We start from the raw sequence: 24,791 nt of genomic DNA, 5'->3' as shown, positions 1-24,791 counted from the left end.
CTATACTGCAGCAGTTCATTCTATCTATGGTCCAAGTTTCATCATGTTATGTTATTCAGCAGATACATGCTGTGCAAAAGTTATTTTCGTCTTTAAGTTTTGGACACCAGTGTACATACATACACACAGAGATACTTACTACTTATGAAACAAAAACACAAAATATATACACAAATAAAAGTGCATATACATATAGAGTGTAATATACCATGTCTGCCTCCATAGCTGAGTGGTCAGTGTAGATGGCTGCCATGCGGACGATCCGGGGTTGACTCTCAGTTCATCTTAATGAAAACTTTACCCTTGTACTGAAATGTTCTTGTAATTACTTTCACACAATGAATGGTACCAGTTTCTCTTTTATATCTGCATACTAACAATGACTTTTTAAATCACAAAAAACACAAACTAGACCAGACAACATAACTGTGAGAGATAAATTTTCACTTTTATCACTACATTTTCACTGTAGACACAATTATACCCATAAGTAAAATACAGCTTGTATTTAGTTGTATTGTTATTTGTGCAAGTATTCTGATATACTGTAGTAATAAGCCGCAATCAGGCAACATTTAGTTTGTGTTTAGTTGGTGATACAACTTTTATATTCTTTATGTCATATAGGAGCAAAAATGCATCCTCCTTCTACAAGGTCCTTATTCATTAGTTTCAGTTGTTTACTTGTCAGTTGATGATTATTACTGCTTGTAGTGTAATAGGCATACAAATCTTTGTTCATCGATACATCATTGTGTTCTTTCAAATTCAAATTTGCTTCGCATATAAAGTGATGGAAATGTCAAGATTTTGACTGAGTGAGGTAGTACAGTGGTTAGAACACTGGACTTGCATTTGGGAAGATGGTGCTTCTAATTCCATCCAGCCATCCAGATTTAGATTTTCCATGATTTTCGTAAATCACTCCAGGCAAATGCCAGGATGGTTCATTTGAAAGGGGTATGACTGCTCTCCTACCCCTATCTTCTGTATGCCAAGTTTGTATTCTGCCTCTAATGACTGCACAGTTGACAGGATGTTAAACACTCATCTTCATTTTGAAGATTTTGAGTTTTTCTCTGTAGGATTCCCTTGACTGTCATTTTGCAATACACCTTATAGCTATCTTTTATAGCTTAATGTCAACAACCACACCAAAGAATTTGTAACTGCTTGTGTCATATAGATTTTTGTTCCCCGGTTTAAGACTGATGTCTTCAGTTTGGGCACATCTACTAGCATGCACCTGTAACCTGTATGTACCTTATTTTTGTACTACTTATTAACATAATGGTTTGCATTTTCTTTGTTCACAGCAAGTGGAAAAACAATGGACCCAGTACTGACGCTTAAGACAAACCATGTTTAACTGGTTGAAATTAGGAGTAGATATATTATATAATTTTCTTTTCCATTTTATATACATTTCCACACACTGTTCCCCACAAACAATTCTATAGTCATCTACTTTCATCTCAGGGACTATTGATGAAGATTATGCAAATAGTATCATGACATACACAATCAATAGTTTTGGAGAGATCTAGGACGAATCTAGCAAATTTCTTTTTTGTCATTTCCTCCTGTCATTACGTGCCTCACAAAATTTTCAGTTCCTGTCTTGACCTATGTTGAAGAAAAAATGTTGGGCATTGTTTCCTATTTACAAATGTAACAGCCTGTGTTTTATGGCTGTCTCTACAATCTTTCATAGTACTGATGTTATATTGATGGGTCTACAAATTTGTGTGTTATGCGTGGTGCCCCTTTTGTATGAAAGAATCACTTTATTCACTTAAAGCCATTCATTACCACTTTATTAAATGCAGAAAAATAATAATCAACAGTGTTCCAGATTTACTTTCTATTCCATACCTACATCTGTTTCCACAGTAATTCAGTTGCATTCATGCCATATCTAAGCACTTTTTAAGATTAGTAATGCTGGTGGCCTCTACATTTAAAAGCCTGCTCTTAAAAGGCACATTTAAACAATCAATTTGTGATGTTCCATCAAGTTAAGTATTTCCACTGTTGTAAAAAGTCATTGTTCCCACATCGCACAAATAAACAACTTTCCAACCCATTAGTTTATTTTTAATTTAGGTTGACTTTTTGAACATCTATTATGGATATATACTTTTAACATTTCGTCATATAACAACCAAAAATAGTGTCAGCTTAACAAATGAAGGCATGGGTAGAGACAGCCAGTCACTATATAGTGAAAATCTAAACCAGCTCTAAACCAACTGATAAAATGCATAAAAAATATGAACAATCAAGCTCAGCTTTTGAACATACATTCTTCATCTAAGAATCTAAGATTTCTCTCTCTCTCTCTCTCTTTCTCTCTCTCTCTCTCTCTCTCTCTCTCTCTCTCTCTCTGTGTGTGTGTGTGTGTGTGGAGGGGGGGGGGAGGCTGCAAACACTCTGAGGAGAAGATGTATCTGAAAGCTGGGATGCAGTGTACAACTTCCACTATGAGCTTATCAATTGCTCTCCACTACGTAGTGAATGCCTTTCTTTATCCATTTCACTGTTTGTATTCTGCCCAGGATTTCTTGTTATTATATTAAATGTAATAATAACCTTAATTGTTATAAATCATATAGCGGAGATGCTGAGACGCAGATAGGCACAACAAAAAGACTGTCACAAATAAAGCTTTCAGCCAGTAAGGCCTTCATCAACAATAGATGACAAACACACACACACACACACACACACACACACACACACACACACACACACACACAAACGCAACTCACTCACGTGACTGCAGTCTCAGGCAACTGAAACCACACTGCGAGCAGCAGCACTGGTGGATGATGGGAGTGACAACTGCGCGGCAGGGAGGGGGGGGGGGGGGGGGGGGAAGGAGGAGGCAGGGGTGGGAGAGGGAGGGATAGAATGATAGGGGCCTGTGTGTGATGGTGGAATGGCGGCTGTGTAGTGCTGTAATGGGAACAGGGAAGGGGTTTGGATGGACGAGGACAGTGACTAATGAAAGTTGAAGCCAGGAGGGTTGTGGAAACGTAGGATGTATTGCAGGAAAAATTCCCACCTGTGCAAGTGTGACTCTCAGTATATTAAGTGAAGCCTTCACAGACCAGAATTATCCTCTGAACCTTGCACAAAAACAAATCTCCCATCCCTTATCTTTCCAGTCCCTCACCACATCCCAGAGTCCCATTGTCCGGCCGCAGAAGAGCATTCTCCTCATAACTCAGTACCATCCACAACTGGAGCAACTCAATTACATTCTCCTCCAGGGCTTCGAATACCTCTCATCATGCCCTGAAATGAGAAATTTGCTGCCCACTACCCTTCCCACCCCTCCAACAGTGATATTCCGCTGTCCTCCAAATCTACACAATATCCATCCTTACCTCATGGCTCATACCCTTGTGATAGACCTAGATGCAAGATCTATCCCATACATCCTCTCACCACCACCTGCTTCAGTCCAGTCACAAACATCACCTGCCCCATCAAAGGCAGGTCTACCTGTGAAACCAGTCATGTGATTTACAAACTAAGCTGCAACCACTGTGCTGCATTCTATGTGTGCATGACAACCAACAAGCTGTCTGTGCACATGAATGGCCACCAACAAACTGTGGCCAAGAAACAAGGGGACCATCCTGTTTCTGAGCATGCTGCCAAACATGACATCCATGCTTCATAGCCTGTGCCATATGGATCCTTCACACCAACAACAGCTTCTCTGAATTGCACAGGTGGGAACTTTCCCTGCAATATATCCTGAGTTCCCATAATCCTCCTGGCCTTAACCTTTGTTAGTCACTGTCCTCACCCATCCATCCCCTTCCCTGTTCCCATTCCAGCACTACACAGCCATCATTCCACCAACACACACAGTCTTTTTATGTCTCTCTTTTTCTGCTATTCCCACCGCCCCTCCCCAACTCTCCCCTGCCCTCCATCTAGCCTGCAGCACTTCACTATCTGCCACCCCTACTATACTCTCCCTCCCCCTCCCAGCCCCAGCCTCCTCCTTACCCCCACCCTGTCACCACTCCCACAATGCTTGGAGTGTGGTTTCACTTGCCTGAGACAGGAGTCATGTGAGTTGTGTTTGCCTATGTGTGTGTGTGTGTGTGTGTGTGTGTGTGTGTGTGTGTGTCATCTGTTGTTGACAAATGCCTTACTTGCCAAAAGCTTTGTTTGTGACAGTCTTTTTGTTGTGCCTATCTGCGACTCAGCATCTCTGCTATATGGTGAACAGCAACTTTCCTTTTCATAATATTGTACCATTCCATCCTGGTTCTTCCTTTGTTTAATTCTTATAAAATTCAACCAAGAACAAACTTCAGTTTCTATGATGTAATTAAACAATTTAATATGTTTAAATAATTCTACCTCCATTAGCATATTTTACATATGCTAATCATTTAATTTTGTGGTTCCAGGAAGCAGGAGTTGTGTGTCGTGTACCTGGTCTAATGTGCTCTGAAAATATGTGGCAATGTTTGGAGAGTAAGGAATGTATTAACATAAAATTACTGTGTGACCAGGTTGAGGACTGCAATGATGGTACTGATGAATCGTCATTATATTGTGATGTAAGTCTCAAATAGTTTGAAACTGAGTGTATAATTGTGTTTTTTTCTTGAAACAGTTATAATAACTATAATTACTGTAAGTGGTGTTTGACTACATCTTAGACATCAGTGAATACTGGTGCACTAAGGCACCATTAAAAGATAATAACAAAAAGAATCTAACTTATGATGATTACTGTGAAACTGTGTTAATACTACATCTGTTTGTGAATTTAAACTGACATGTTAGTTGAAATTTACAGCAAAGAGTGCAACTTATTAAAGCAATGGGAATTTCATGTAAGTTAAACGCTATCTACTCAAATGGGTTATTGAGCTAGATTTACAGGAAAGGACTGTACCATTTCAGTTATCTGAGGATATACCATGTTGTGATATTCAATGTGAATGTTGTTTAGATGTGCTGCCATCAATGCCTCACTGACCACCTTGTACATCCAATGACTTTGTCTTCAACTCTTAATGGTCACTTGACTGAAACAAAAAAACTGAACATAACAACATTCCAGAAAACTTATTTGTTCCTCAATACACAATTTGGTTGTCACTTCATGTCCTCTTTAACCTCGCACTCCTTGTGCATTCTGGATGGAGTCATTCCTGATGTGGAAAGGGTCCTCCCGGATGCCATGAAGAGCGCAGGGTGCAACCAGCTGCAGGTGGTGGCACATGTCGGCACTAATGACGTGTGTCGCTTTGGATCTGAGGAAATTCTCTCTGGATTCCAGCGGCTATCTGATTTGGTGAAGGCTGCCGGTCTTGCTTACGAGATGAAGGCAGAGCTCACCATCTGCAGCATGGTTGACAGAACTGACTGCGGACCTTTGGTGCAGAGCCGGGTGGAGGGTCTGAATCAGAGGCTCAGACAGTTTTGCAACCGTGTTGGCTGCAGATTCCTTGACTTGCGCCATAGGGTGGAGGGGTTTCGGGTTCCGCTGAATAGGTCAGGATTTCACTACACTCAGCTGGTGGCTATATGGGTAGCGGAGGCTGTGTGGCGTGGACTGGGCGGTTTTTAGGTTAGAAGGCCTTGGGAAAGTACGGGGTGGGCTGCAATCTCAAAGGGTGCATTGCAAATACAGGACATGCTTGGATCAAGGAACAGTCGGAATTGTAGTTGTAAATTGTTGTAGTTGTGCTGGGAAAGTCCCTGAGCTTCAAGCGCTAATAGAAAGCACAGAAGCTGAAATCGTTATAGGTACAGAAAGTTGGCTAAAGCCTGAAATAAGTTCTGCAGAAATTTTTACGAAGTCTCAGACAGTGTTCAGGAAAGATACATTAGGCAGAATTGGTGGTGGAGTGTTTGTGTCTGTCAGTAGTGGTTTATCTTGTAGTGAAGTTGAAGCAGATACTCTGTGCAAATTGGTATGGGTGGAGGTTATACTTAACAGTTGCTGAACAGTTCAGAGAAAATTTGAGTCTCGTAACAAATAAATACCCCACTCATATGATTATAGTTGGTGGGGATTTCAACCTTCCCTCGATATGTTGGTAAAAATACTTGTTCAAAACCGGTGGTAGGCAGAAAACATCTTCCGTGATTGTCCTAAATGCTTTCTCCGAAAATTATTTTGAGCAGTTAGTTCACAAACCCACGCAAATTGTAAATGGTTGCGAAAACACACTTGACCTCTTAGCCACAAACAATCCAGAGCTGATAGAGAGCATCATGACTGATACAGGGATTAGTGATCACAAGGTCATTATAGCTAGGCTCAATACCGTTTCTCCCAAATCCACCAGAAACAAACGCAAAATTATTTTATTTAAAAAAGCAGATAAAGTGTCACTAGAAGCCTTCCTAAGAGACAATCTCCATTCCTTCCGAACTGACTATGCAAATGTAGACGAGATGTGGCTCACATTCAAAGATATAGTAGCAACAGCAATTGAGAGATTCATACCTCATAAATTGGTAAGAGATGGAACTGATCCCCCATGGTACACAAAACAGGTCTGAACGCTGTTGCAGAGGCAACAGAAAAAGCATGCGAAGTTCAGAAGAACGCGAAATCCCGAAGATTGGCTAAAATTTACAGACGCGCGAAATTTGGCACGGACTTCAATGCGAGATGCCTTTAATAGGTTCCACAATGAAACATTGTCTTGAAATTTGGTAGAAAATCCAAAGAAATTCTGGTCGTATGTAAAGTACACAAGCGGCAAGACGCAGTCAATACCTTCGCTGCACAGTACCGATGGTACTGTTACCGACGACTGTGCCACTAAAGCGGAGTTATTGAATGCAGTTTTCCGAAATTCCTTCACCAGGGAAGATGAATGGAATATTCCAGAATTTGAAAGATGAACAGCTGCTAGCATGAGTTTCTTAGAAGTAGATGCCTTAGGGGTTGCGTAGCAACTCAAATCGCTTGATGTGGGCAAGTCTTCAGGTCCAGATTGTATACCGATTAGGTTACTTTCAGATTACGCTGATACAATAGCTCCCTACTTAGCAATCATATACAACCACTTGCTCACCGATAGATCTGTACCTACAGATTGGAAAATTACGCAGGTCGCACCAGTGTTTAAGAAGGGTAGTAGGAGTAATCCATCAAACTACAGACATATATCATTGATGTCGGTTTGCAGTAGGATTTTGGAGCATATACTGTATTCAAACATTATGAATCACCTCGAAGGGAATGACCTATTGATACGTAATCAGCATGGTTTCAGAAAACATCGTTCTTGTGCAACGCAGTTAGCTCTTTATTTGCACAAAGTAATGGCCGCTATCGACAGGGGATCTCAAGTTGATTCCATATTTCTAGATTTCCGTAAAGCTTTTGACACCGTTCCTCACAAGTGACTTCTAATCAAGCTGCGGGCCTATGGGGAATCATCTCAGTTGTGCGACTGGATTCATGATTTCCTGTCAGGAAGGTCGCAGTTCGTAGTAATAGACGGCAAATCATCGAGTAAAACTGAAGTGATATCTGGTGTTTCCCAGGGAAGAATGCTGCGACCTCTGCTGTTCCTGATCTATATAAATGACCTGGGTGACAATCTGAGCAGTTCTCTTAGGTTTTCGCAGATGATGCTGTAATTTACCGTCTAGTAAGGTCATCTGAAGACCAGTATCAGTTGCAAATCGATTTAGAAAAGATTGCTGTATGGTGTGGCAGGTGGCAGTTGATGCTAAATAACGAAAAGTGTGAGGTGATCCACATGAGTTCCAAAAGAAATCCGTTGGAATTCGATTACTTGATAAATAGTACAATTCTCAAGGCTGTCAATTCAACTAAGTACCTGGGTGTTAAAATTATGAACAACTTCAGTTGGAAAGACCACATAGATAATATTGTGGGGAAGGCAAGCCAAAGGTTGCGTTTCATTGGCAGGACACTTAGAAGATGCAACAAGTCCACTAAAGAGACAGCTTACACTACACTCGTTCGTCCTCTGTTAGAATATTGCTGCGCGGTGTGGGATCCTTACCAGGTGGGATTGACGGAGGACATCGAAAGGGTGCAAAAAAGGGCAGCTCATTTTGTATTATCACATAATAGGGGAGAGAGTGTGGCAGATATGATACGCGAGTTGGGATGGAAGTCATTAAAGCAAAGACGTTTTTCGTTGCGGCGAGATCTATTTACGAAATTTCAGTCACCAACTTTCTCTTCCGAATGCGAAAATATTTTGTTGAGCCCAACCTACATAGGTAAGAATTATGATCAAAATAAAATAAGAGAAATCAGAGCTTGAACAGAAAGGTTTAGGTGTTCGTTTTTCCTGCGCACTGTTCAGGAGTGGAATGGTAGAGAGATAGTATGACTGTGATTCGATGAATCCTCTGCCAAGCACTTAAATGTGAATTGCAGAGTAATCATGTAGATGTAGATGTAGATGTAGATGTAGATGTAGATGTAGATGCAGATGCATCAGAACGGGTCCTTTGTACCCATGGGTGTGATACATGGCATTGTTAAAACATATCCATGGCAATATTTTGGGGTCTTCAACATTTGTCATTTACAGTAGTGAAGTGCCACATTATCTTCATGACTCATATTGTCTTGTCTTCTGTGATTTCAATTGCCTCTCTGATATTTGGTCATTCCAGCCCAGGCTGCTCAGCAAGAACATACTGTTCTTCAGATTTTAACATGCACATTGCCCTTGAACTTCAACTACTGCAGTTTTCCTATCTCTCTTTAGACATACATGGTCACTAAATTTAGTTGTTGTTAATGCTACTGTCTTCAGTTTGAAGGCTGATTTGATGCAGCTCTCTATACCACACTATCCTGTGCAAGTCTGTTCACCTCTGCATAACTAATACAACCTACATCCACTTGAACTTGCCTGCAGTAGTCAAGACTTGGTCTTCCTTTGCAGATTTCAACCCCATACTTCACTCTATTACCAAATTACTCCTTGATGCCTCAGGATATGTCCTATTATTGTGTTCATTCATATAGTCATGCTGTGCCATAAAGCTATTTTCTCCATAATTTGATGTAGTATCTCTTTATTAGCTACTCTATCTATCCATATAATCTACAGCATTCATCTGTAACACATTTCAGAAGCTTCTATGTCCCTTGTGTCTGCATCGTTCATTGTCCACATTTTGCTTCAAGTAAGGCTTCCCTTCAGTGAGATGCTTTCTGAAAAGGTTGTCATGGCACTTAAATTTACAATTATGTTAATTTTTAAGGTATTTATCTTCCTCAGAAACACATTTTACTATTGACAATCTGTGTTGTGGATGCTCTTTACTTAAGCCATTATCAGTTATTTTGCTATTCAAATAGTAGAAATCATCTACTACTTTTACTGTCTCATTTCTTAATCTTATTCTCTTAGTGTGGTGTTATTAATTTTACTGTACTTCATTAGCCTTGTAGCCTTATTTAACTTTTTTATTTTCATATTATAATGCCTTTTCAAGACACTGGACACTATCCATTCATTCTGTTCATGGATGTTTCAAGTTCTTTAGCATTTTTGAAAGAATTTCAATAAAAGAGGCCAACTTTATTTCTTCTCCCTGGACTTTAATTCCTTTTCCAAATTTCTCTTCGTTTCCGTTACTACAAGTACGGATTGAATAACATGTAGGATGTGATACAACCCTGTCTCATTCCCTTGTCAGCTATTGCCCCTGTTTCAGGTCCTTCAACTACTGTTGGGTTTCTGTACAAGTTTTATATTGCTTTTCACTCCCTGTATTTTAAGCACTATAACTTCAGAATCTCAAAGAGTGTAGTCAGTCAACAATATCATAAGCTTGTTCAAAATTTGAAAATGCTATAAATGTGGGTCTGGCATTTCTCAAACTGTCCATGGCTTGTGGTCTTGCAGTAACGCACGGGGTGCTGGGTTTGATTCCCGGCAGGGTCAGGGATTTTCTCTGCCTCGAGATGACTTGGTGTTGTGTGTCTTTCATCATCATTTCATCCTCATTTACTCGCAAGTCCCCGTAGTGGTGTTAAAGAAAATGTGGAGTGGTGGCCACCAATGTCATACGCTTATTATTATTATTATTATTATTATTATTATTATTTCTCAAACTCATCCTTTAAGATGAGTCACAGTTCAGTATTGCTTTGCATGTCTGTACACTTCTCCAAAACTCAGACTGGTCTTCCACCATGCCAGCCTCTTGTACGGAATTCATGTTAGTGTTCTTCAACCATGAACTGTTAAACTTTCATATGACTTCCAGCACCTTCTTTTGTTTTGGGGTAATAGTTGAAACACTTGACAAATAGCAGTGGAAAGCACTGTAGGAAACAGAAATACCATAATAAATTCACAGTAATTGGTTGTCCAAGACAACTATGTAATATTACAGGAGGCCAATGGTCCATTTAATTAGTCATTTGCTTGGCCTATCATACGGATGTTAAAAACTGATTTTATTGTCTATGAGCATTTACAGTTTGAAGAAGAGCTGATGAAATGTATAAATTATTGTTTAATTTATCCTTTCTGGAACAGATCAGTGAATCTTCTTCTTCCCCTTCTTCTTCTTCTTCTTCTTCTTCTTCTTCTTCTACATTTGCCCTCAAGCTGGTGGGGTCCACAGTTGTGAATCTCTGACACCAGTTTATCTGATCTTGTACCTGATCAGGGAGCAGGCCTTAGATCTTGAGATCTTTAAGCAGGGTGTCATACTATCACTGCCTATGTCATCCTACTGGTCATTTACCATTTACTCTCAAACTAAAATCAGTCTCTGCAGCTGTTGTTGCATCTGCTCTAAGAACATGGCTATACCCTTTTAGATGACTTTCTCTCATCTTGTCTGCTATTGATGCTACTCCACATAATTTTCAAACTTAATCAAGTGTGACATGATTGTGCAGTGTCAATCCAGATGTCTATCCGAGCATCTTCATTTCCATGATAATAAGTTATTGTTTCACTTCTTTTGTTGAAGGTCAGCATTTAGCACCATACAGATCAATGAATATTTCAGAAATTTCAAAAATTCTGTTTAACTTTATGCCATTTCTCTTTATTCTTTTGTTATTGATGTAGTTACGTCCTATCTTATATAGAATTGTGCATATTCTATTTTGTGAAGGTTAACTGAATCTCCATTATCTGAAATTGAAGCAATAATCATTGTGAAAACATCACAGATCGCATTACCAACAAAGAAGATTATTTCAGTATTGGAACAAAATGATAACACATTTGTATGTATGATGATGGGTACCCATTACTGAGCTCAAATTGGTTCATTTAAATGATTTATAAGCACATGTGAAGTGTAGCAGAGTAATGATGATTTATTTCTAGCACATTCCGTAGGAGTGCTTCATGACAACTATTCCGTGTTATGCCTTCATTTATGTTATTTCTCTCAACATTCTCCTTTATGATGGGATCTAAAAGATATGATTTATGAGTGAATGGAAGCATGTGACTCATTAGTGATTCATCGTGAGCCCAATGATAAATACAGCTGCTTTCCTCCTGGACGGTTTTTAAGCATGATGGGGAGGACAGGGCAGTGGGTACATTATGGGCTTCAAATTTTAGTAATACCATACTAAAAAAAGGAAAAGTTACTGATATTTAAAAATTTCCCTTCATTTTTGATATTTAATTAAATCATGTGTAAGTAGTCAGTAGGTATAGACTGAGTTAATTAATTATTGTAAAGAATAAAATTGTGAGAATGAATAAAATAGTATTATCAAACTGTGGAAACTCTAGATTGGAATCTCAACAGTATAAGGTAAAGGTAGATTACTACTTACCATAAAGATGATATGTTAAGTTGCAGACAGGCACAACTAACAGACACACATTGGCTTTTGGCCACAGCTTTTGTCAGGAAAACAAACACACACATTCATTCACAGAAGTAAGCACACACCTTACACACACATGACCCCCATTTCCAGCAACTTGGACTGGACTGCAGCTGTCACGTAGAACAGAAGCAACAATCTGGAGGGAGAAGTAAGGGTAAGGGAGGAGGGGAGGGGGGGGGGGGGGGGGGAGGGAGAATGCTGTCTGGTGGAGCATGCAGACTGCCGACAGGCACAGCATTGGGAGGCTGCAGGGCAGGGGGGAGCAAAAAAGGAGAGGGCAGGGAAGGGGAAAGATGAATGGGTGCATTGGCGGCTAGCAACACGAGATGGTGAGAGTGTTGAACAGGGACAAGGAGACAGTACTCAAGGGGTGGAAACTGTTCGTTGGAGAGCATGGGGACAATATGTTACCATGGGTTGAGGCTTTGAGAGCAGATAATGTATTTTTAGGATAATTCCCATCTGCAGAATTCATAAAAGCTGGTGGTGGAGGGAAGGATCCAGATGGCTCGGGTAGTGAAGGAGCCATTGAATCAAGCATGTTGTGGTCAGCTACATGTTGTTCCAAAGGTTGGTAGTCATACCAATATAAAAAGCTTTGCAATGATTGCAGTGAAGCTGGTATATGACATGGCTGCTTGCACAGGTGGTTCAGCCTCAGTTGGGGTGGGATAAGTCATATTGTAAGTGCTGGGTGGGTGGTTTGGGCAGGTCTTGCACCTGGGTCTTCCACAGAAATATGACCCCTGTGTAAAGGGGGTGGGAATGGAAGTGGCACAGGGGTGGACTAGGATGTTCTTGAGATTAGGTTGCTGACTGAGCAGTGGGAAGGATCTTGGGTAGGATATCGCTCATTTCAGGACACAATGATAGGTAGTCAAAGCACTGTTGAATGATTTTGCTCAGTTGTTGCAGTCCATGGTAGCATTGGTTGATGGAGGGGGCATCCTTTGTGGCTGGTTCTTGGGGGTGGCTGATTGGAGGTGTGACAGAAATGGCATGGGAGATCTGTTTGCAGACTAGATTTTGGGGATAGTGCCTGTCCTTGAAGCCCATGGTGAAACCCTAAGAGAGCACTTATCACTGCAGATATGCCATGGCTGGGTGGCCAGGTTGTTTGGGAGGGTTTTCACAGTGTGGAAGGAATGACAGCTGTCAAAATGCAGGTACTCTTGGTTGTTGGTGGGTTTAATGTGGACAAGGTGTGGATGGGGTCATCAGAGAGGAGGAGGTCAATATCCAAGAAGGTGGTACCCTGGGTCAAGGAGGACAATGTGAAGTGAATGGAGAGAAACCAATGTCCTTGTCATTTCCATTTCCCATACGCCATCCCTGCCACAAGATTCCCCACTCCATCTTTCTGCAGCAGTTCAGAAAAGTATACCTTTCCCTAGCTAAAACCCAGTCGCACATCCTGTTTCTTAAAAGCTGCCTGAACTGTGGAATCCTTACCAATGACCAAAACATAAAAATTCCTCTCACTGGATCCCACACCTCTCTTCATAATGATGTTGACCTTTTCAGATTCCACCAGTCCCTGGTCCCCACAAACCTGGTACTGCAAAAACACGTTCTCATGGTACAGGCATCCCAGATCCACCTCTGCTCCCTCTGCAAGACATTGTGACTGTGGAATCCCTGCTACATACATCACATTTCTGAAACTTAATCTCTTGCTCTCCAGCACCTGGAGCAGCATTCCAGACACCAGCTCCATGTTATCCAACATACTGACATCCTACTGCTGCCTCAGGTCACCACTATCCAACCACTCTTCTCTCTTCATAAAATTGTCTTCAGGTTTATTTTCTTTGTATAGATCTCCTATATATTCCTTCCATGTGCTAGCCTTCCCTTCGTTGTGTGGTACTGGCTTGCCATTTGCATTCCTAATATTTGTACAGCAGCTTTTCTTTTCTCCAAAGGTTGCTTTCATTTTCCTATGCCTGATAACTATTTTTCTCGTACTGATGCATACTTCTACAGCCTTGAATTTCTCTTCTACCCAATTCTGCTTGACATTTTGCACTTTCTGTCAGTCTGTCTTTTAGAAGCCTTGTCTTCCCTTTTGTTTGATTGATTTTCTGCATTTCTATATTTTATTCTTCCTTCAATTACATTCAATATCTCATATAGTATTGAGGATTTCCACTGGTCTTTGTCTTTTTGCCTGCTTGATCATCTGCATCTTTCACAATTTCAGCTCTCGAAGCAGTTTATCTTCTATCATGTTCTTTCCTCCTGTTTCAGTTAATAATTGGTTAATGCTCCCTTTGAAACTTTAAGCTATCTTTGGTCCTTTCAAATTATCCCTGTCCCATATTCTTAATTTCATAGCTTTTTACTATTCCTTCTGTTTCAATGTGCAGTTCATAATCATTAAATTATTATCATCTGCTCCTGGAAATGTTCTAATGTTGGCCTACTGCAGTGCAAATATACTAATGATTTTGCAATCAACATTTTTCTCTTGTCACATGTGCATATTGTTCTGTTTTACTGCATGTTATTCACTTCATTGAAACTCCACATGTGCACTTCAGTGACATATAAGGAAAGAAAATCAGTATTCATGCAACATGTGCTACTTAATATGTTCCAAAATGCTGCACATAAAAGTAGGATTTTTCTGAGGCTCATATCTTGAGACCTGTTGGTTATAGAAAGGTAGAGTCAGGTGTTTTGGATAGCTCTTGGACCAGGGACTTTTTGTATACCCAACAGAAGGATTATCTTACTGTAACTATCCTACAGTATAGGGTCAAAGATGGAATATTACACACTTCCTTCAGCTTAGGCAAGTAGAGAAAATCAGTTGGTTCTTTTTGCATTAGATGTTGTCTAGAATGCACCTTAAGGGGCTTATGGAGGCACCATTTAGTTCTTGGCCTGTTCCTGACAAAACCTAAAAATCATGATTTTTGGGTACAAAACAGAGCTGCAGATTCCAAGATGGCTTTGCACAGAAAATGATTGAAATTTTTAGAGTAGATTCCTAAGATCACAATATTAAACAACCTTGAAAGTTTTAATATCTTTACTCATTACCAAGGTACGGAGTTTCAAAGTTATCCTAGTTCTAACATAAAACTGCCCATACGCTCGTAACATCTGGTAACTAAATAATAAGTAAGTGCAGAAAATTTCTCCAATTTTAATGGTATATTCTAGAAGTGCCATCTTCTTATTTTCAAAAATCTATATCCTTTCTCAAGAAGTACCCCGAAAACATGGTTTTTGGTACCAAGACCGAGCTGCAGATTGCAGGACAGTTATGCACAGCGAATCACTGTAATATTTACTATGTATTCCTAAGATCCCAAACTCAAACAATCATGAAAATTTTCTTGGTATCTTTATCTGTTTCTCAGATATAGAAGCTCAAAGTTACCCTACTTGTACACGTAAAATATGTACTTAAAGTCTGGTGAGATGTGAAAAAGTAGTTTATAAAAAGACATAGTACAGAGAAATATGCCATAAAGGGACTCCATTATCATCAGAAGGGTTATGGGAACCCCATGTTGTTGTACTGAAGCACACGCTGATTTTTGTGCACATAAAATTCAGTCTGAAGTGTGAAACTATACAATTTTGCATTATTTCAATTTCATATAAGTAAACTATCAAAATTTTTCTGACCCACAAAGTTCTTTTCATATGAGTGGCATGCACTGCTGTTTATTAAAAGACTGAGTGTAAAGCTGGGGTACCAGATGCCTCATTCTACATTCCTAATCACCTTTAAAAGTTTTCCCAAAATTTTTGGTATGTGAATGTATTTACACTTTTTTTATGCTATGAGAGAAGGAGACAGTGGCAGTGGGAAAGAAATGGAAAGGTATTAAACATATACTGGAAGATAGTAGACAGTGACTGTGGTATAGAAAGAGTGAAAGAGACAATGGTAGTGTGAGAGGAATAAAGAGAAAGAGAAAGTGGAAGTGGGTGAGAGCCATTAATAATGAGAGACAGAGTCTATGGCAATTACAATGAGAAAAAGGGAGATAGTGACAGTGAGAAGAGACAGCAGCAGTGGGAAGGAATGAATGAGATAGTAGCAGTAAGAGAGAGCCTTTACATTGAGAGGAGACAGTATTAGTAGGACAGAATGAAGGAGATGGTGTCTGTGAGATGAAGACAGTGACAGCTAGGGAGACACAAAGAGGTAATGGCAGTGAGTTGGGCTGGATTAATTAGTGAGTGAGAATGGGCAAGAGGGAGTGGATTGGTATGAACAATTTGCAGCAGTGGATTAGTGGGTGGGGGCAGGTTACAGATAGGGGAGTGTGTGTGAGTGAGAGGTGAGTTGTATGTTAAAAAGAGTGTGAATATGATTGCATGCCAAACTTTTTGGGAAAATTTTTAAAGGTTCTGAGGAAGGTAGAATGAAGCAGCTGTTACCCCACTTTTCTGTCAGATTCTTTTAACAAGCAGGAGCATCTTCGCCTTTTCTGTGCTCCAAGAGGGACATTTTTCTGCTGGTACAACAATACAGCAACTTCCATTTTGGGAAAAATTAATCTGTAAGAACTGGAGGAGTTAAGTTGCATTGTTTTAAGCAACTGTTTAGACCTTTGCTAAATAATACATTATTTTTGTCTGTTGTAAATCTGCCAACTGTAATTGTTTGTTACTGAGTATTATTTCTTCAAAGATTTTTGCTTCTGCACTCTTTAGATTAGTTAACCCTAAAAAAAAAAATAGGCAAATGCTCACCATGTCCATGGTATTCAATAAGCCACACATGACTTCTGGGTCATGCCAAATTGTGAGCACCTCATGGAGCTCAGCTTTCATTTGCTGGGTACAGGCTTCGTGAACCTGGATTTCTTGAACTGGGAATGGTTGTGTGCTGCCAGTCCTCTGTAAACTGTTACTCTATTTACTCGAATCTAAGCTGCACTCGAATCTAAGCTGCACCTGAAAAATGAGACTCGAAATCGAGGAAAACAAATTTCCCAAATCTAAGCCGCATCTGAAATTTGAGACTCGAAATTCAAGGGGAGAGAAAAGTTTTAGGCTGCACCTCCAAATCGAAACAAAATTGGTCCATTGTAATATGAGACACAATGTAGGTTGAATGAATGACGATACAGCTACAGTAGTTTGGTTCGAGTAGTGAGCTTAGCAGTTAAGCTTTACCAGGTAGCCATTGCTGTGTGTCAGGCGCTCCGTCCGTATTCATACGGGTACCCTTCCCTTCTCATGTGCTTTCTCTGGTTTGAATTGATTGCTTATTTTTCTTTGATCTGACAGGTGCCGTTCTCTTTGTTATAGGTGTTTACATCACTCTAAGCTGAAAATGCATTACTGTGCTGTGCCATGCATTGTTTGTCGCATTCTGATAATGAGTGTTTATGACCTATCGCCGCTCTTGCTTTTGTGCTCTTTCAATAAAAAAAAAAAAAAAAAGAGAGGAATCTTCTCATTAGCGTAACAATGGCAAAAGACTGCTATTTGTTGTTACTAACACTGCTGCTTTCTTTGATAATGATCAACAAGAACCAAATAATAGACTGCGTATGATAGAAGATGTTCTGAACGAGAGTTTAGCGAAAATTTTTCTCCGTTTGAAAATCATTGCAGGCGCCTCTTTAGTACATTACATTCTGCACAGAAATTTGAGTCATCTTTAATTTAAAAATCTAGTCAATTACCGTTGTTCATTTGTGACTGTATCACTATAAGGCATAAGAATAATACGAATAGAAACATGACACGATATTGGTATTCTTCCGCGTTTGCTGTTGTCTCACTCTAGTTTCGTAGTTTATTAGGCAGACAGGATTTAAATGAGATAGCAGCAAACACGAAACAATACATGGCAAAATGATTATATTCGTATTATCCTTATAGTTAAGAGAATACTGCATGTAATTCACAATTCATAAAGTTCCCATTAGCAACCATCTATTCTCACAGGTAGTAAAAAATTCGGAACGTAGAGTTGGCCATATTGACACACATCCCAAACAGTCTTGCCAGTCGGATTTTCATAGTACATTGAAATGCTGCTACATTTGGAAATGAACAATACGGAATTTGTACTTACTTCTTTGGATAATGTATGAAAATGCAGTGGTCAAAACTCGGGGCGGAGAAAAATGCTCGTCTTCCACCCCTCTTTTAAATTTATTTACTGACGCAGAGGTTTTGGCGCCAGTATTTATCTTTGTGCCTGCAAAGCATGCCTGTGTAGCGCTACATACATTCGACGGTAGAAGTTAGTTGTGGCAGCACCTACCAACATTTTTAAGAACTTCCACTTGCTTTGCACTCGATTCTAAGCCGCAGGCGGTTTTTTGGATTACAAAAACCGGAAAAAAAGTGTGGCTTAGATTTGAGTAAATACGGTAGCCCTGGGCATGCTTCAGTGACAACTGTGTTGGGTGGTGGAATGTTGTGTGTCTCAGGAAATGGGGAGCTCAGCTTTATTTCCCAAATCACAAGGATGAAAAAAAGTTAAATGTTTCTGAGGCTCTTAAAAGAGAAGAGGGCATGTCTGCTAAGATGTCACATTCTTCATAAAGAAAGGTTTAGATGGTGTTACAATTGGCTTGAAGTCAATAGAGAGACTTTGCAGTGGTTTATAGTCAATTGAATCTATCACTTTGGAACACTTACAAAAACTTCTTAAACCAAAGATACTGGACGATTACAGCATTGCATCTGACCTGCATTAATCTCAGTTTCAGCCATGGTGCAGTGTAATGTGGAGACCTAACGGACAGAAATCTCACTGTACCTCTACAGGGATACATTAAAAATGCAAAGTATTTAAAGTTACTCAACATGTGCCTTCTGCTTAAGCAAAGAAATTGTGTGACCCATGCAGCAAAATGTTCAAATGTGTGTGAAATCTTATGGGACTTAACTGCTAAGGCCATCAGTCCCTAAGCTTACACACTACTTAACCTAAATTATCCTAAGAACAACACACCCATGCCCAAGGGGGGACTCGAACCTCCGCCAGGACCAGCTGCACAGTCCATGACTGCAGCACCTTAGACCGCTCGGCTAATCCCGCGCGGCCCCATGCAGCATCCATCATACAGTATGTCGTTTGCATGAGTTGTGAAACAGCTTACACTTAAGGTCAGCATGTCAACACAAAACACTAGCAGTAAACACCACTACCAACACCTGCCCGTGTTGTTCCACATGCCAAATCACAGGCTTGAATAAACTTGCACCTGCCAGAGAATCAGTTTTCCAGCCATCTAGGATTCACTGTAACCATTTTACCTGCCCCCCCCCCCAACCTCTCACACAAAAAATTAGTTCACTCAATCACAGTCTGTCATGTGTTTCTACCCAAAAAGGGAAAGTTAGCATGAAGAACAAATCAAAATAAACTAGAAACTACAACAGTCACCTCTGATTTTGAAAGATTTGGCAGTGGGAATAGTTACTTTAAAGAACCCAAAAAGTTCCTCTAGCACACCTCCAGTAACCTTTGATACCGTCCCCTCCCCCCCCCCCCCCTTCTCACATCAAGTTGCAAAGAGAATGGAAAAGCAAACTCATCAACAGGTAATGGATGTACTGCAGTGGAATTTAAAATTAGTTGGATGAACTAAAGCTTCCAACATAGGATAGATCTGTCTAAACATGTATTTAGGAAACATATCTTGAGGAGTCTGATACCTCTGTGCTACAGAAATATTGCCACTATAGAAAAGATGACCCCATTGTTGAAAGCGCTAAGGGAGGAGTGGCAGTTTTCATCACTGACACATTGTACTCTTCATCTGTCACCCTAACTAGCACACTACAATCAGTTGCTGTCACTGTATATTTCTGTCATGTCAGGTAACACTATGTTCCATTGATCTCTTGCCACAGGAAATGCGGGTTAGTGTTCATCAGTCAGTTCCCCCCCTCCCCCCATTCCTTCCTTTTTACAAGTTTTCAATTCACATAGTGCTCTATGGGGCTACAACTCCACCTGTCCAAGGGGTCGAGTGCTTGAAAATGTATTAAGATGTGAAACATTGTGCTTCCTGAATACAAGGGCAAGGACACTTTTTGCACAGCAACAGGGTCATTCTCTGCAGTTGATCTGACAGTTTGCTGTTCCACTTTCACAGATTCTGTCCAGCAAGAAGTGATAAATTCCTTTCATTCCAGTGTACACTTCCCTAATTTTGTCCACCTTGTATCAAAAACAGACTTATAAGGCAGACTGGATGCTGTATAGCAGTTGGACATAGAAGAGCACCAAGGCGGTGTACAAGAGTAGGTGGATCACATTATCAATCTGATCTACTCTTCTGCTGATGAATCTGTACCAAAATCCTCTGGCCATCACAGGAGTTAACCTGTTCCTTGGTAGAATAATCAGTGTCAAGGAGCAATAGGGGGCAGGCAGAAAGTGGTGCAAAAATTCAAGTGCGATCCATCAGCAGAGAACCTCGGAGCCTTCCAGATAGGGACAGTGAAGGCCCAGCACACAGTAATGGAGAGTGATAAGCAAACATGAAACGGATTTCTGATGTCTGTTAACCAGTCAGCTTTCACCTCTGTGGTATGGGAATCAGTAAAGCAGACCTCTGGGAAAAAGATGTCATGCCTGCTAGCTATCATACAAGACAATGGAGTTCTGAAAGACAGACCCATGGAAACAGCATAGACCATGGTGCAGTCCTGTAACTGTGTAACACAACCTATGGGTTCAGTTCCGCATTTCCATGCCTATCACAAGCTTAGGGAGAGAGGATAGGTTCATTTCAACTCCAATAATGAAGAGGCTTATAAACTCCCCTTTTCCATGTGGGAATTGGACACAGTACTATCTGCAGCTCGCAAGACTGCCCCTGGGCTGGACTTGATACAATATGCCATGCTACAGCACCTTAATGTTGAGTCTAAGGAAATCCTGTTTACCTTTTTAGTAGAGTATGAAGTGATGCTCAATATCCTGACCATTGACAACACTGAGGAGGGATACAACACTGCTTTGAGACGCAATACCATTTGACAGTACAAAAATAGGGAAGTCATGGTCATCTCTGAATATTTCTGTGGTCCTTCCTTGCCGAGTGCTGTATTAGATTTAGTCTTGAATGCTCTTTGCAGTATTGTCCTTTAGGTTCACAATATCCCACAGAGTAATTTTTTAAGCTTGACTTTGTTTGCATTTGTGATCTATAGTGTATTGCCTGCATTGAGGAATCCTGTAAACTGCTTTTTTCCTTTTCTTTTTTTTATGACTTTTGCATTTTCTGGTCCACTTGTTGTCCAATATTTCCCTCTTGTCCATTAAAATTCCCTCTTAACAGACACAGAGAAGGTCTTCTAGGGTGTGTTTTAATTTCTCATCTGAGAAAACTGTGTGTACTGTTTTTGCTTGTGATTGTTCTCGATTTACATTCCTTGAAGTGAGCCTGAGGGACTGTTTTACATTTCAAGGACACAGTGTGTTTCCTGGGTCTCTTATGTGGTAGAAACATGATTAAGCTGTCACATTTAAAGACACTAAAGAGAAGAGTCGTTTAAACACCAGACATTATGAAGTATTTGAATGGAAAGAACTGGGTGTACACAGATCCTGCTCGATGCAAAATTCTATAAGGGTTTTGTGCAATCATGTGTTGGGTATGGTTATATGGGCTGTGATGCAGCACGACCAACGTACTTGAAGGTGCTGGACTCAGTACACTACAAGAGTGTCAGATTGGTCCCAGGAGCCTACAGAATGAGCCCCATTCCAAGCACATGTGCAGAGGCAGGTGAGCTGCAGTTATCTGTCTAGTGAAGTTTGCTTGTGGCTAAATAATCATTCAAGTTCCAGTTGTTTCTCATGTTACTGGCCTTCCCCAGGGAATATTAACATCCATGCAATCCTCAAACAACTTTACAGCAATTGCTCATGATGGACAAAACCTTTTGATATACGGGCAGTGCTTAATGGTCTAGAAATGTCTCTGATAAATATACAGAAGCAGAGTTGGTGCAAAGCACCACCCTGGTTGTTAGTACAGTCTAGGGTAATTTTAAACTTGAAAAGTGCAATAAACAATCAAATTCAGACTATATCTTTAAGAACAGCTTATTTACCATTTTGACTGAGCACCATGATTTTAATTTCATATTATACTAATGGGTCCAAATGGGGAACAATACTGACTGCTCTATCACTTCACTTGTATGTGTCTTCAGAATCCATCTGACCAGTGAGTTTACTGTATTTGATGTTGGACTTATGCAGTTCATAAAACTGTAGATCACATGAAACATGATAACAGTTTGAAATTTCTGATCTGCTCTGATTCACTCTGTCCTCTGCAGACCATCCAGCATATATAACCAACAGATAAAACTTTAATCCACTGTCCTATCCCTTTTTTGCCATGATATCATTGAGTCCATCATGCATATTTAGGAGAAAGAGTGGCTGCTTGTCATGGATAGCATGTTGTGATCAATAAAAGGGACTAAATGTCACGTCATGTCATCTTCAAGCCAGTTGAAGTGATAAAGTCTGCTTGAGATGTCTTTGAAAAGAACACAGTCTGCTGAAGCATGGCTTCCTTCTCAGATGTGAAGCCTGTAGTGCTGCTGATTACAATTCATCATATTTTAATTGAATGTCATTATGTAATGACAAGAGGATGGAAGCCAATTTATTTGCAGATCTGCCCATCAATTTTAAGTGATGAGATGACAGTGCCATGTGTTCTATGATTTTGTGTTTCGTCAGACATTTTGCATAAGCTGTTAGACAGGATATTTTAGTATGTCTAGTATTATCCGTCTAATATATTTGTGTTCCACCAACCACCTTCCATGGCTTGCTTTCTGTGGCCCTTCTGGTCTTGTAACAATATTTTAATTGTGCATCTTGTATCAGGTTTCATTTTTGTACATTTAAGTGTGACATTGTGTGCTAATGTGAGGAAGAGTGTAAGTGAGCAAATGTAAACTTATGTAGCTTTTTAGGATATCTGCATTTCATTTGTTTTAACCCTTTTTATCTCATGTAGCAATTGACTGTAAGAGTGCTGATAACCAGAATGTCAAGTGCTCTAAACAAACATCTTCATCATCAACAACAACAATATTCAAAAATAGATTGTACATAGCTCTGTAACTTGGTGCAGAAATTTGGTTGTAAATAACAGAGTGAAGATGTATGATGAAGTATTGTCATATCATAACCATAATACAGGGTCGTTAATGAAGCACAATGCTTGGCACTGAAAGCACAAAAAGACACCAACATACAGCCAGGAAATAACTGAACACCTTGATAAAAATATTTAATATTCCAGAACATGCAAACATTCCAAACATCAGAAATTTTGAGAATCTCTCAGAAATGATAAATATTAAATAACAAATAATTGCTGGCAGTCAGATTTGAACTGGTGATGTGCAGCATGCCAGCCAGCAACACTAACTGCTATGCCAAACAGCATGCAACACAAGTCTTAGCATTGCTCCCTCTCATGGAGTAGCAGTGACCAGCTGTTTCAGAAGTTCTCATTTGAGCTGACAACAGCATCCTGGATTTAGAATTTGTTGAGGGTTGGATGTATGGCAACTCTGTCAATGCTCATCTTCTGATCTTGTTGTCATGTCTTGTTCAATACTGCGGCCATTGAAGGCAGCCCTTTCCATCAAAGCTTTACAAACATCAAGTGGATCTTCAGGCTCCTTAAACAAGAGGCCCTTACACTGATCCGACCCTCAGGACTGTAGTAGGTCTTCATACAGAGAACACTGCCATGGTCTACATCTCTGCCTTCTGGATGAAGGGTCATAATCATTGACTTTGTATGAGACATCCAACAAGTGACAATGGATACAATACAGCCTTCTAATAACTTTTCTGATAGTCCAACTTTCAGACAGGTGTAAAATTCTATGCCAAGTTTCCCAGGCAATATCTTACTGGCCAGTGCTTGCCATTATAGTGCTGTAAGTCCTCCTGGCATCCAGAGTTTGGTGCAAGTCAACTGTACTGCTTCTTTGGTCCTGGTGATAAGGTGTTTCATGCAGTCATTGTTATTCACTGATTCTCATTTGTTGACTTTTTTGTTGACTTTGGGAACCTCTCCAAGATGTTGATTCCAATCACGTAGAATGGCATTACTGCAAGCGGAATTTGGTGTCAGATGCCCTAGAGGTAATAGTGTCACATTTCAGTCACTGGTTTTTCCTTACAATCGCCCACATAGTGTCTAATGGATTGGCAGAGACCTGACCAGTGATACCTGCCTCTGATTGTGTATAGGGTCTTCATGAAGCCCAGATGACCAGATGTTTGAGTGTCATGGAAAAACTTCAGGACACCTGGCTGAAGATGAACAGGGATGACAAGCAACAATTTCTGCCAAATCAGATTATAGTTCCTCTTGCATTATATTCTGTTTATTAATTGGAATTCTTCTTTAGTTGGTTCCTCTTTATTCAAGGTCCGTATGGTTTACAGCAATGCAGCATCTTTCCCATGTTTAGCAACAATATCATTTAATGCAGTGATGACTGAAGTTTCATCCACACTATTGTGTTACACCAAAGAATTCCTTGAAAGACTGTTGGTATCCTAGAGTTTTTTCCGTTTTTGTATACTACTGTAATGTCACACTCTTGATGCATCATTGCACACCACACATGCCGATCCAGTGGATCCTTCAGACTAGTCAGCCCACACAGATAATGGTGGTCTAGTTCAGTGGTGAATGGTTTGACAAATAAATAAGCCCAAAACTTGTTGATGGCCAAGCAACAGCACTGTTTCTTAGTTACAGGGTAGCTCATATCAGATTTGGAGAATACTCTACAACATAAGCTATCACTTGTTCAGCACCTTCTTGAAATTGTACTAGAATGCACCAATTCTATAACCACAAATGTAGATGTGAAGTTCTACAGGGTGTATATGCCCTGGGACAATTGGGAAATTAGGGAAAGC

At 40.1% G+C, this 24,791-nt stretch overlaps 1 protein-coding gene across 3 annotated transcripts in view; it reads left to right on the top strand.

Annotated features, from left to right (window-relative positions):
- LOC124615258 (serine protease svh-1-like) overlaps positions 1-24,791 on the top strand; it is a 451,576-nt gene that overhangs the window by 309,546 nt on the left and 117,239 nt on the right. For all 3 annotated transcript variants that reach the window (XM_047143026.1, XM_047143011.1, XM_047143016.1), the window contains one exon: positions 4,437-4,589. In XM_047143026.1, the coding sequence (XP_046998982.1) occupies positions 4,437-4,589 (153 nt within the window). The remainder of the gene's footprint in view (positions 1-4,436; positions 4,590-24,791) is intronic.

This window comes from Schistocerca americana, chromosome 1 (genome assembly GCF_021461395.2).
Source record: "Schistocerca americana isolate TAMUIC-IGC-003095 chromosome 1, iqSchAmer2.1, whole genome shotgun sequence".
NCBI classification, from domain to species: domain Eukaryota; kingdom Metazoa; phylum Arthropoda; class Insecta; order Orthoptera; family Acrididae; genus Schistocerca; species Schistocerca americana.
Note: the sequence above shows the minus strand (reverse complement) of the source record. Positions and strands in the feature narration are given on the sequence as shown.